Raw genomic sequence first — 12433 nt, 5'->3', positions numbered from 1 at the left:
TCCCACTTTAGGTCCTGAGAGATGGTGGTGCCCAAGAATCTGAATGACTCCACTGCAGTCACGGTGCTGTTCATGATGGTAAGTGGGGGGAGAGCAGGGGGGTTTCTCCTGAAGTCCACGATCATCTCCACAGTTTTGAGCGTGTTAAGCTCCAGGTTGTTGAGACTGCACCAGACAGCCAGCTCCTTAACCTCCTGTCTGTAAGCAGACTCGTCACCGTCCTGGATGAGGCCGATCAGTGTGGTGTCGTCTGCAAACTTCAGGAGCTTGACAGAGGGGTCTTTAGATGTGCAGTCGTTGGTGTAGAGGGAGAAGAGCAGTGGGGAGAGTACGCAGCCCTGAGGAGCTCCAGTGCTGATGGTTCGAGTGCTGGATGAGAATTTGCCAAGCTTTACTAACTGCTGTCTGTCTGTCAGGAAGCTGTTGATCCACTGGCAGACGGAGGTGGGGACGGAGAGCTGAGTTAGTTTATTTTGAAGGGTTTCCGGGATAATGGTGTTAAAAGCAGAGCTGAAGTCCACAAACAGGATCCTCACATAAGTCCCTGGTCTGTCCAGATGCTGCAGGATGAAGTGCAGTCCCATGTTGACTGCATCATCCACAGACCTGTTTGCTCTGTAGGCAAACTGCAGGGGGTCCAGTAAGGGTCCAGTGATGTCCTTCAGATGAGCCAGAACCAGTCTTTCGAATGATTTCATGGCTACAGACGTTAGTGCCACAGGTCTGTAGTCATTTAGTCCAGTAATTTTGTGTTTCTTTGGGACGGGGATGATGGTGGAGCGTTTGAAGCATGAGGGGACTTCACACAGCTCCAGTGATCTATTGAAGATCTGTGTGAAGATGGGGGCCAGCTGCTCAGCACAGATTTTTAGGCAGGCTGGTGACACACCATCTGGACCAGGTGCTTTCCTTCTTTTGTTTTTCCTGAAGACCTGGCACACATCGTCTTCGCTGATTTGAATTGTAGGTGTGGGGGAGAGAGGGGTTGCTGGAAGTGTGAATGGTTGTGTGGAGGGGTGTTCTGGGCGGGTGTGGGGTGATCGTTCAAAACGACAAAAGAACTCGTTTAAGTCGTCTGCCAGGTGTTGATTCTCCAGAGTGCTGGGGGGTGGTGTTTTGTAGCTGGTGATGTCCTTTAATCCAAGCCACACTGAAGCCGGATCGCTGGAAGAGAATTTGTTCCTGAGCTTGTCAGAATAATTCCTCTTTGCCACTCTGATCTCCTTTTCCAGTGTGTATTTGGCCTGTTTGTACAAGACTTTATCCCCCTTTCTGTGAGCATCTTCTTTGGCCTGACGGAGCTGTCTGAGTTTGGCAGTGAACCATGGTTTGTCATTGTTGTAGAATAGATGAGTCCTGGTAGGAATGCACATGTCCTCACAGAAACTGATATATGATGTTACAGTCTCTGTGAGCTCGTCCAGGTCATTTGCTGCAGCTTCAAAAACAGACCAATCAGTCAGGTCGAAACAGGCTTGTAAATCCCGCTCTGTTTCGTTAGTCCATCTTTTAACAGATCTTAATACAGGCTTCGCAGACTTAAGTTTCTGCCTGTAGGATGGAATAAGATGAACCAAACAGTGATCAGAGAGTCCTAAAGCTGCTCGTGGAACCGAGTGATATGCGTCCTTTATTGTTGTGTAACAGTGATCCAATATATTACTGTCTCTGGTGGGACATGTAACATGCTGTCTGTATTTTGGCAGTTCACGGGAGAGATTTGCTTTATTAAAGTCCCCGAGAATGATTAAAACAGAGTCCGGGTGTTGTTGTTCACTCTCTGTGATCAGATCAGCGAGTTTCTGTAGAGCTGTGCTCACGTGCGCTTGCGGTGGAATGTAAACACTCACGAGAATGAACGAGCAGAACTCCCGCGGCGAATAGAACGGCTTGCAGTTAATGAAGAGCGTTTCTAGATCTGAGCAGCACATCTTCTTTAAAACAGTTACATCTGTACACCACCTCTCATTGATGTAAAAGCATGTCCCGCCGCCGCGCGATTTCCCCGTTGATTCTGTGTCCCGATCTGCTCTTATCAGCTGGTAATTAGGCAGATGGATCGCGCTGTCCGGTATGTCGCCATTCAACCAGGTTTCCGTGAAACATAGAGCAGCAGAGTTAGAAAAGTCCTTGTTTGTCCGGGAGAGCAGAAGGAGTTCGTCCGTTTTGTTGGGTAGAGAGCGGAGATTCGCCAGATGGATGCTAGGCAACGCCGTTCTAAATCCGCGCTGACGAAGTTTCACGAGCGCGCCGGCTCTCTTTCCCCGTCTGCGCCTCCTGAAGCGTTTGACCAGAGCTACAGCTCCGCCAACTACAATGTCCAGCAAAACGTCCGAAAAATCAAAAACCGGTAGAAGATTTTGTGGTGTGTTCTGCCGAATGTTCAGTAGATCATCCCTGGTAAAGCTGATCTTATTTGAAAAACAAAAAACAGGAAAAACAAACAAAAACAATACAAACACCGAGGAGCAACGCACAATAGCTGCCATCAGCGGCGCCATTTAGCCCTACTAGAAATTAAATTCAAGTAAAATATATCTTGTTGGGATGTTTAAAAATACAAAAAAAGAATAACATAAGCATATCTTTTATAGAACAGTAATAATAAAATGAGAGATATATTTCATTTAGCAGATGCATTATATACAATAAACATAATTATATATAATAAGATGAATTATAAAGTAAAATATAATCATTATAATATAAAATAGTAATATCAATAATATAAAATGCCATACTTTCACACGTTGAATGTTCATTGGACTCAAAATGTTATTATGTCTATCCTATGTAGGGATGGGTATCATTAAGGTTTTAACGGTATTACTACTCTTATCGATACTGCTTATCGATCCGGTACTTTAACGGTATTCTTATCGGTACTTTTTGTTTTACTTTGTTTCTTTGTTCATATTCTTACAGTATCTTATCTTATGTATATAAAACACTAAAAATGCCTGCACTTCATCAATTTGTAAATGCACCAGTGTGCAGGTATTTGTAGTGTTTTATATACATAAGATAAGATACAGTAACAACATGAACAAAGAAACAAAGTAAAACAAACTGACAAATACAATAAAACAAACACACAAACGAAATGAAATAAACAGTGCTTTCATTTTCCATGAAGGTCGACTAATATTAATGTTCAGGTAAGTAATAGTTACAAAAGTAATCAAATGTAAATGAGCACTGCATAGTTTTCACTGTATGTACTGATAGATTTATGTTTATTAAAGCTATAACGTTGTTCAGAGCTGTGGGTGATTTTCTCTTTGCATTTTGTTCTTTGATTAACATTGATGGCTCAAGCTCCAGTCTGACACTTTAAGACAATATACTGACACGCATCGGATTTTCTCCCAACTGTTCTCGTCCACTTAAAACATAAAAGTGAAGACTCTCATAACTGGACATTTTGACACATTGTGTGTGTATTTTTTTGGCATATTTTTGTGTGTTATTTCGACGCGCCCGAAGCTCAAAGTGTACTTTGCTTGTCCGTTTCGGAGCACGCCGCCGCGCAGGCACACGCGCGCACACACATTTCAGCCTGAACAGCATCACTTGTGCAGATTGTAGTTTCACCGTTTTACTATCAAATATGTCCTGCAATGTAGCAACAGTAAAGACGGCATTGTATAACAATCACTGATTGAGCTGATTCAGATGTTAAGTGTTGGTTCGAAGGAACGAATCCACGCCGCTATGAAGGGAAGGGAGTTGTGCTAGAAGAAATGCGGCTATAATCCTTGGAAGCCAAAATCGAAAAAAAAAAAAAAATACTTAGCTTAATATAACAGCCACAGGCCTAAAGTGTGAGCAGATGTTTGAATAGTTGGTTCTCTCTTCTATCATAATTAAACAGGACTTTCATGTTGCGTGTGCTGAAGCTCCTCCGCGTGAGCGCGATCTGGCTTCTGAATTGCGCATAGCAAAAATGCATCATAGACAAATGTTTGAATATTATTGGACATAAAAACAGCTGGCGCCATTATATATATATATATATATATATATAGAGAGAGAGAGAGAGAGAGAGAGAGAGCAACAATAAATGTATGTGTGTTTTCTTAATTTCTCCAATACCGACAGAAGTACCGATAACGTCAGAGCTTATCGATACTCCGGTCTTTCATAATTTAGCCCCGAGATCGATTTAATACCGAGTTTCAGTACCCATCCCTAATCCTATGTTTATGTCGGTTATAAATGTTTTCCAGAGAGGAGCATAAGGGGTATTAGAATAGGAGCCATTGGAGTTTGCAACAAAGTGGGCATTTGTCCACTGCTGTAATGGATTTGTTCAAAGATACAAACTGTACATGTGAAATACCTCAGATGATGATTCATGGCCCTCCTTCTCCCCCGAAGCTTGCTGAGTGCAGGAATCCTGATGAAATTCAAAAATCAGAAAACACAACATCAAATCAGAAAACACAACACAGGATATCTGCAGCTATCAGCACTTCCTATTAAAAAAGTGCTCCCTTTTTCAAGTCAAGTCACCTTTATTTACAGGTCCTTCTCAAAAAATTAGCATATTGTGATAAAGTTCATTATTTTCTGTAATATACTGATAAACATTAGACTTTCATATATTTTAGATTCATTACAACACAACTGAAGTAGTTCAAGCCTTTTATTGTTTTAATATTGATGATTTTGGCATACAGCTCATGAAAACCCAAAATTCCTATCTCAAAAAATTAGCATATCATGAAAAGGTTCTCTAAACGAGCTATTAACCTAATCATCTGAATCAACTAATTAACTCTAAACACCTGCAAAAGATTCCTGAGGCTTTTAAAAACTCCCAGCCTGGTTCATTACTCAAAACCGCAATCATGGGTAAGACTGCCGACCTGACTGCTGTCCAGAAGGCCATCATTGACACCCTCAAGCAAGAGGGTAAGACACAGAAAGACATTTCTGAACGAATAGGCTGTTCCCAGAGTGCTGTATCAAGGCACCTCAGTGGGAAGTCTGTGGGAAGGAAAAAGTGTGGCAGAAAACGCAGCACAACGAGAAGAGGTGACCGGACCCTGAGGAAGATTGTGGAGAAGGACCGATTCCAGACCTTGGGGGACCTGCGGAAGCAGTGGACTGAGTCTGGAGTAGAAACATCCAGAGCCACCGTGTACAGGCGTGTGCAGGAAATGGGCTACAGGTGCCGCATTCCCCAGGTCAAGCCACTTTTGAACCAGAAACAGCGGCAGAAGCACCTGACCTGGGCTACAGAGAAGCAGCACTGGACTGTTGCTCAGTGGTCCAAAGTACTTTATTCGGATGAAAGCAAATTTTGCACGTCATTCGGAAATCAAGGTGCCAGAGTCTGGAGGAAGACTGGGGAGAGGGAAATGCCAAAATGCCTGAAGTCCAGTGTCAAGTACCCACAGTCAGTGATGCTGGTGTTGGTCCACTGTGTTTTATCAAGGGCAGGGTCAATGCAGCTAGCTATCAGGAGATTTCGGAGCACTTCATGCTTCCATCTGCTGAAAAGCTTTATGGAGATGAAGATTTCATTTTTCAGCACGACCTGGCACCTGCTCACAGTGCCAAAACCACTGGTAAATGGTTTACTGACCATGGTATTACTGTGCTCAATTGGCCTGCCAACTCTCCTGACCTGAACCCCAAAGAGAATCTGTGGGATATTGTGAAGAGAAAGTTGAGAGACGCAAGACCCAACACTCTGGATGAGCTTAAGGCCGCTATCGAAGCATCCTGGGCCTCCATAACACCTCAGCAGTGCCACAGGCTGATTGTCTCCATGCCACGCCGCATTGAAGCAGTCATTTCTGCAAAAGGATTCCCGACCAAGTATTGAGTGCATAACTGAACATAATTATTTGAAGGTTGACGTTTTTTGTATTAAAAACACTTTTCTTTTATTGGTCGGATGAAATATGCTAATTTTTTGAGATAGGAATTTGGGGTTTTCATGAGCTGTATGCCAAAATCATCAATATTAAAACAATAAAAGGCTTGAACTACTTCAGTTGTGTTGTAATGAATCTAAAATATATGAAAGTCTAATGTTTATCAGTACATTACAGAAAATAATGAACTTTATCACAATATGCTAATTTTTTGAGAAGGACCTGTATGTTTATGTCAGTTATAAATGTTTTCCAGAGAGGAGCATAGGGGTATTAGAATAGGAGCCATTGGAGTTTGCAACAAAGTGGGCATTTGTCCACTGCTGTAATGGATTTGTTCAAAGATACAAACTGTACATGTGAAATACCTCAGATGATGATTCATGGCCCTCCTTCTCCCCCGAAGCTTGCTGAGTGCAGGAATCCTGATGAAATTCAAAAATCAGAAAACACAACATCAAATCAGAAAACACAACACAGGATATCTGCAGCTATCAGCACTTCCTATTAAAAAAGTGCTCCCTTTTTCAAGTCAAGTCACCTTTATTTATATAGCACTTTTAACAATACAGAGTGTGTCAAAGCACTTAACAGTATCAAATTGGAGGAGAGTGTCAGTAATGTATAATATTAAGATTAAACACTCAATTTTCAGTTAAAGGCATTTCATTATTGAACTCAGTGATGTCATTGTCTAGCTCAGTTTAGTTTAAATAGTCCCTCTGTGACAGAATGGAGAAAAAAAAACCTTGGGAGAAACCAGGCTCAGTAGGGTGCCAGTTCTCTTCTGGCCAGGATATTATTGTTTATTTATTGTTTAATTAAAATTCTAAATGTATAAATGTATTATATTTTTATATTGTTGCAATTTCTAACAATAATAGTATTATGTAGTTCGGTAATTTATTATATTTTTAGTTATGTTTTATTATTCAAAATGCACCAATGGCTTCACATCAGCACACCATGTCTGTACAAGCGAGCAGCACGCTGTGATGGGAACTCTCACAGAACTGTCGTTTACACAACTTGCCAATTCAAGTGATTTTAATCCATTCAGAAGTTGCACTTATATAAAGCTGAATGTCAAACTGCTCACAGCTTAATGTAGCAGCTTATAAATACACAAATATATGTCAAAATGCCCATCTTAGCGAGTTTCGGATGTGTACCATCCTGTGAGTTTCAGAACTCAAAACTTCCTTGTTAGCCCAAAAAATAGGTTTTAATTGAAATCAGGCGGCCAAAATGACTCATTTTGGATTCTCACGAGCGCATGCATTCAGAGCATGGGATAGCGGGACAGATTGCAGTTTTCAACAGAAGTTAAAATGAGCGAAGAAACTGTGAGAGGAGAAGATATTCAAATACCAGCATCCTCACAATCCACGCTTGGAGGTGATTGGGTTTTGAAAGGTCAAAAGACCTTAGTTAGTCAAAAGACACCGATCTGCAAATTGTGCCGAAAATCGGTTGCAGTCAAAGGCAGTTCGACAACCAATAGTGAATATGAGAATTATGAAAAGTTTTGGGAGAGAGAGTCAGCTGAACACGAAGAGCCTGCAGCAGACAGGGTAAAAAAGCACACACAACAAACTTTGGCAGAGACATGGTGACAGTTCAAGTGGTTGAGAGAGATGGGTTTTAAACAGCTTTTAAAGACGTTAGACCCAAGATACACACTACCTGGGCAAAAACACTTCAGTGAAACTGAATTGTACGAGTCATGTCGCCAAACTCTTGCGAATGAAGTGCAGAAGGTTTTACATTTTGCCACAACAACCGATCTGTAGTCCAGAACGTCAGAGCCATACCTCTCCCTGACAGCACATTTCATTGATGAAACCTGCCAACTCCAAAGCTACTGTCTGCAGACATCTTACTTTCCAGATGAAGTAATTGCTCAAGATCTTAAAGATGCGCTGGCATCATGGTCGTTGCCCGAGGACCGCATGGTTTGCATGACAAAAGACAGTAGAGCTAACGTTGTCAGTGCACTACGGATTAACAACGAGCAGCGGCTTCCTTGTTTTGGCCACAGGCTTCATATTGCCATTGGTAAGCAATGTTGGTGCTTCTGTGAAATTAAATTCAAGTAAAATATATCTTGTTGGGATGTTTAAAAATACAAAAAAAGAATAACATAAGCATATCTTTTATAGAACAGTAATAATAAAATGAGAGATATATTTCATTTAGCAGATGCATTATATACAATAAACATAATTATATATAATAAGATGAATTATAAAGTAAAATATAATCATTATAATATAAAATAGTAATATCAATAATATAAAATGCCATACTTTCACACGTTGAATGTTCATTGGACTCAAAATGTTATTATGTCTATCCTATGTAGGGATGGGTATCATTAAGGTTTTAACGGTATTACTACTCTTATCGATACTGCTTATCGATCCGGTACTTTAACGGTATTCTTATCGGTACTTTTTGTTTTACTTTGTTTCTTTGTTCATATTCTTACAGTATCTTATCTTATGTATATAAAACACTAAAAATGCCTGCACTTCATCAATTTGTAAATGCACCAGTGTGCAGGTATTTGTAGTGTTTTATATACATAAGATAAGATACAGTAACAACATGAACAAAGAAACAAAGTAAAACAAACTGACAAATACAATAAAACAAACACACAAACGAAATGAAATAAACAGTGCTTTCATTTTCCATGAAGGTCGACTAATATTAATGTTCAGGTAAGTAATAGTTACAAAAGTAATCAAATGTAAATGAGCACTGCATAGTTTTCACTGTATGTACTGATAGATTTATGTTTATTAAAGCTATAACGTTGTTCAGAGCTGTGGGTGATTTTCTCTTTGCATTTTGTTCTTTGATTAACATTGATGGCTCAAGCTCCAGTCTGACACTTTAAGACAATATACTGACACGCATCGGATTTTCTCCCAACTGTTCTCGTCCACTTAAAACATAAAAGTGAAGACTCTCATAACTGGACATTTTGACACATTGTGTGTGTATTTTTTTGGCATATTTTTGTGTGTTATTTCGACGCGCCCGAAGCTCAAAGTGTACTTTGCTTGTCCGTTTCGGAGCACGCCGCCGCGCAGGCACACGCGCGCACACACATTTCAGCCTGAACAGCATCACTTGTGCAGATTGTAGTTTCACCGTTTTACTATCAAATATGTCCTGCAATGTAGCAACAGTAAAGACGGCATTGTATAACAATCACTGATTGAGCTGATTCAGATGTTAAGTGTTGGTTCGAGGGAACGAATCCACGCCGCTATGAAGGGAAGGGAGTTGTGCTAGAAGTAGGGGTGGGCGATATGGGAAAAATATCATATCACGATTTTTTATAGAAATATCACGATTCACGATTTTTATCCCGATTCTTTGTTAGTTTTACTATTTTGGTTTTACAAGTTGTCTGAGCATTACAGCCAAACTAGAAAGACAAAGATGCATGGCAGATATTTAGGCCAAAGTGGGTGAAGATAAAAAATCTTTGTCATTATTTTATTTTTCTTATTAAAAAATAAGAACAAAGATACACATTACAAATACACATAATATACAAATAAAATAACAGTGCTTTATTTTCAGGTACAATAGGTGTATTTAGCAGAGCATTCAATGAAATTGAATGAACAAATATAAAAATAAAACACTAGATAGACTGATTCCTAAAGCAACTGTATTAAAGTTTTTCAGTCAAGAATAGTGAGTGATTTTTCTCTTTGCGTTTTGTTGTTTTGTTAACGTTAAATGAATAGTTCCCCCACAAATTAATATTTTGTCATCTGTCTGTCAATTCTGTCATAATGTTGTATTTTTATATCATCATTTACTCAAAAGTTGTTTTAAACCGGAATGAGTTTCTTTCTTGTGCTGAACATTTATAAATGCTATTTTGAAGAAGGTGCAACCAAACATTTGCTGGTCCTCAGTGACTTCCATAGGATTTTTCTTTCCTACTATCAAAGTCAATGTAGACCAGCAACTGTTTGGTTTTCCACTGAGTAAATAATGACAGAAATTAAATTTTAGGGTGAACTATCCCTTTAATGACAGTCGACAGCATGTTTAGTGTCCTGTCCCTTTAAGAGCTGCACGCATCTAATATACAGGCACGCATCAGTTTCTCTCTCAACTATTTACTTTCATTTTAGAGATAACCAACTCAGTCTGTATGTAAACCTTGTGTGTTTTGACAGTATTAGCGCAAAATATAACTTAGTTGAGTAATCAGGCGCTGTTAGACAGGCGTTTTAGTGCGCGTGCTTCAGGTGTACGCGCTCAGAACAAGCACACGTCAGACCAGCGCGCGAATTAAACATTTAACCAGCAAGGCTTGTATGCTAATAATGTACTTTTGCGATCGCGAATAAGTGCAGTGTCCTGTCAGAGTAACTCTACTGCTGTATGTCGTGTTGTACAGTATATAGAGACGGCAGCGCCAGAACTGTATTTGACAATGTGCGCGGTAGCGCGATACTACGATATTTCTTCAAAAGCAGATCGTGGAGACATTTTTACCGTCCACGATCAAAAATCGTCATATCGCACACCCCTAGCTAGAAGAAATGCAGCTATAATCCTTGGAAGCCAAAATCGAAAAAAAAAAAAAAAATACTTAGCTTAATATAACAGCCACAGGCCTAAAGTGTGAGCAGATGTTTGAATAGTTGGTTCTCTCTTCTATCATAATTAAACAGGACTTTCATGTTGCGTGTGCTGAAGCTCCTCCGCGTGAGCGCGATCTGGCTTCTGAATTGCGCATAGCAAAAATGCATCATAGACAAATGTTTGAATATTATTGCACATAAAAACAGCTGGCGCCATTATATATATATATATATATATATATATATAGAGAGAGAGAGAGAGAGAGAGAGAGAGAGAGAGAGAGAGAGAGAGAGAGAGCAACAATAAATGTATGTGTGTTTTCTTAATTTCTCCAATACCGACAGAAGTACCGATAACGTCAGAGCTTATCGATACTCCGGTCTTTCATAATTTAGCCCCGAGACCGATTTAATACCGAGTTTCGGTACCCATCCCTAATCCTATGTTTATGTCGGTTATAAATGTTTTCCAGAGAGGAGCATAAGGGGTATTAGAATAGGAGCCATTGGAGTTTGCAAGAAAGTGGGCATTTGTCCACTGCTGTAATGGATTTGTTCAAAGATACAAACTGTACATGTGAAATACCTCAGATGATGATTCATGGCCCTCCTTCTCCCCCGAAGCTTGCTGAGTGCAGGAACCCTGATGAAATTCAAAAATCAGAAAACACAACATCAAATCAGAAAACACAACACAGGATATCTGCAGCTATCAGCACTTCCTATTAAAAAAGTGCTCCCTTTTTCAAGTCAAGTCACCTTTATTTACAGGTCCTTCTCAAAAAATTAGCATATTGTGATAAAGTTCATTATTTTCTGTAATGTACTGATAAACATTAGACTTTCATATATTTTAGATTCATTACAACACAACTGAAGTAGTTCAAGCCTTTTATTGTTTTAATATTGATGATTTTGGCATACAGCTCATGAAAACCCAAAATTCCTCTCTCAAAAAATTAGCATATCATGAAAAGGTTCTCTAAACGAGCTATTAACCTAATCATCTGAATCAACTAATTAACTCTAAACACCTGCAAAAGATTCCTGAGGCTTTTAAAAACTCCCAGCCTGGTTCATTACTCAAAACCGCAATCATGGGTAAGACTGCCGACCTGACTGCTGTCCAGAAGGCCATCATTGACACCCTCAAGCAAGAGGGTAAGACACAGAAAGACATTTCTGAACGAATAGGCTGTTCCCAGAGTGCTGTATCAAGGCACCTCAGTGGGAAGTCTGTGGGAAGGAAAAAGTGTGGCAGAAAACGCAGCACAACGAGAAGAGGTGACCGGACCCTGAGGAAGATTGTGGAGAAGGACCGATTCCAGACCTTGGGGGACCTGCGGAAGCAGTGGACTGAGTCTGGAGTAGAAACATCCAGAGCCACCGTGTACAGGCGTGTGCAGGAAATGGGCTACAGGTGCCGCATTCCCCAGGTCAAGCCACTTTTGAACCAGAAACAGCGGCAGAAGCGCCTGACCTGGGCTACAGAGAAGCAGCACTGGACTGTTGCTCAGTGGTCCAAAGTACTTTTTTCGGATGAACGCAAATTTTGCATGTCATTCGGAAATCAAGGTGCCAGAGTCTGGAGGAAGACTGGGGAGAGGGAAATGCCAAAATGCCTGAAGTCCAGTGTCAAGTACCCACAGTCAGTGATGCTGGTGTTGGTCCACTGTGTTTTATCAAGGGCAGGGTCAATGCAGCTAGCTATCAGGAGATTTTGAAGCACTTCATGCTTCCATCTGCTGAAAAGCTTTATGGAGATGAAGATTTCATTTTTCAGCACGACCTGGCACCTGCTCACAGTGCCAAAACCACTGGTAAATGGTTTACTGACCATGGTATTACTGTGCTCTCCTGACCTGAACCCCATAGAGAATCTGTGGGATATTGTGAAGAGAAAGTTGAGAGACGCAAGACCCA

General features: G+C 40.4%; 1 protein-coding gene across 1 annotated transcript in view; it reads right to left on the bottom strand.

The window, feature by feature from the left end:
- LOC306876485 (uncharacterized protein) overlaps positions 1-12433 on the bottom strand; it is a gene marked incomplete at its 3' end in the record, with an annotated part of 56896 nt that overhangs the window by 28552 nt on the left and 15911 nt on the right. Inside the window, exons 4-6 of the mRNA XM_079427693.1 lie at positions 11097-11153; positions 6257-6313; positions 4343-4399 (exon numbers count right to left, since the gene is read on the bottom strand). Of these exons, the coding sequence (XP_079283819.1) occupies positions 4343-4399; positions 6257-6313; positions 11097-11153 (171 nt within the window). The remainder of the gene's footprint in view (positions 1-4342; positions 4400-6256; positions 6314-11096; positions 11154-12433) is intronic.

This window comes from Barbus barbus, assembly GCF_936440315.1.
Source record: "Barbus barbus genome assembly, chromosome: 10".
Classification (NCBI taxonomy): domain Eukaryota; kingdom Metazoa; phylum Chordata; class Actinopteri; order Cypriniformes; family Cyprinidae; genus Barbus; species Barbus barbus.
Note: the sequence above shows the minus strand (reverse complement) of the source record. Positions and strands in the feature narration are given on the sequence as shown.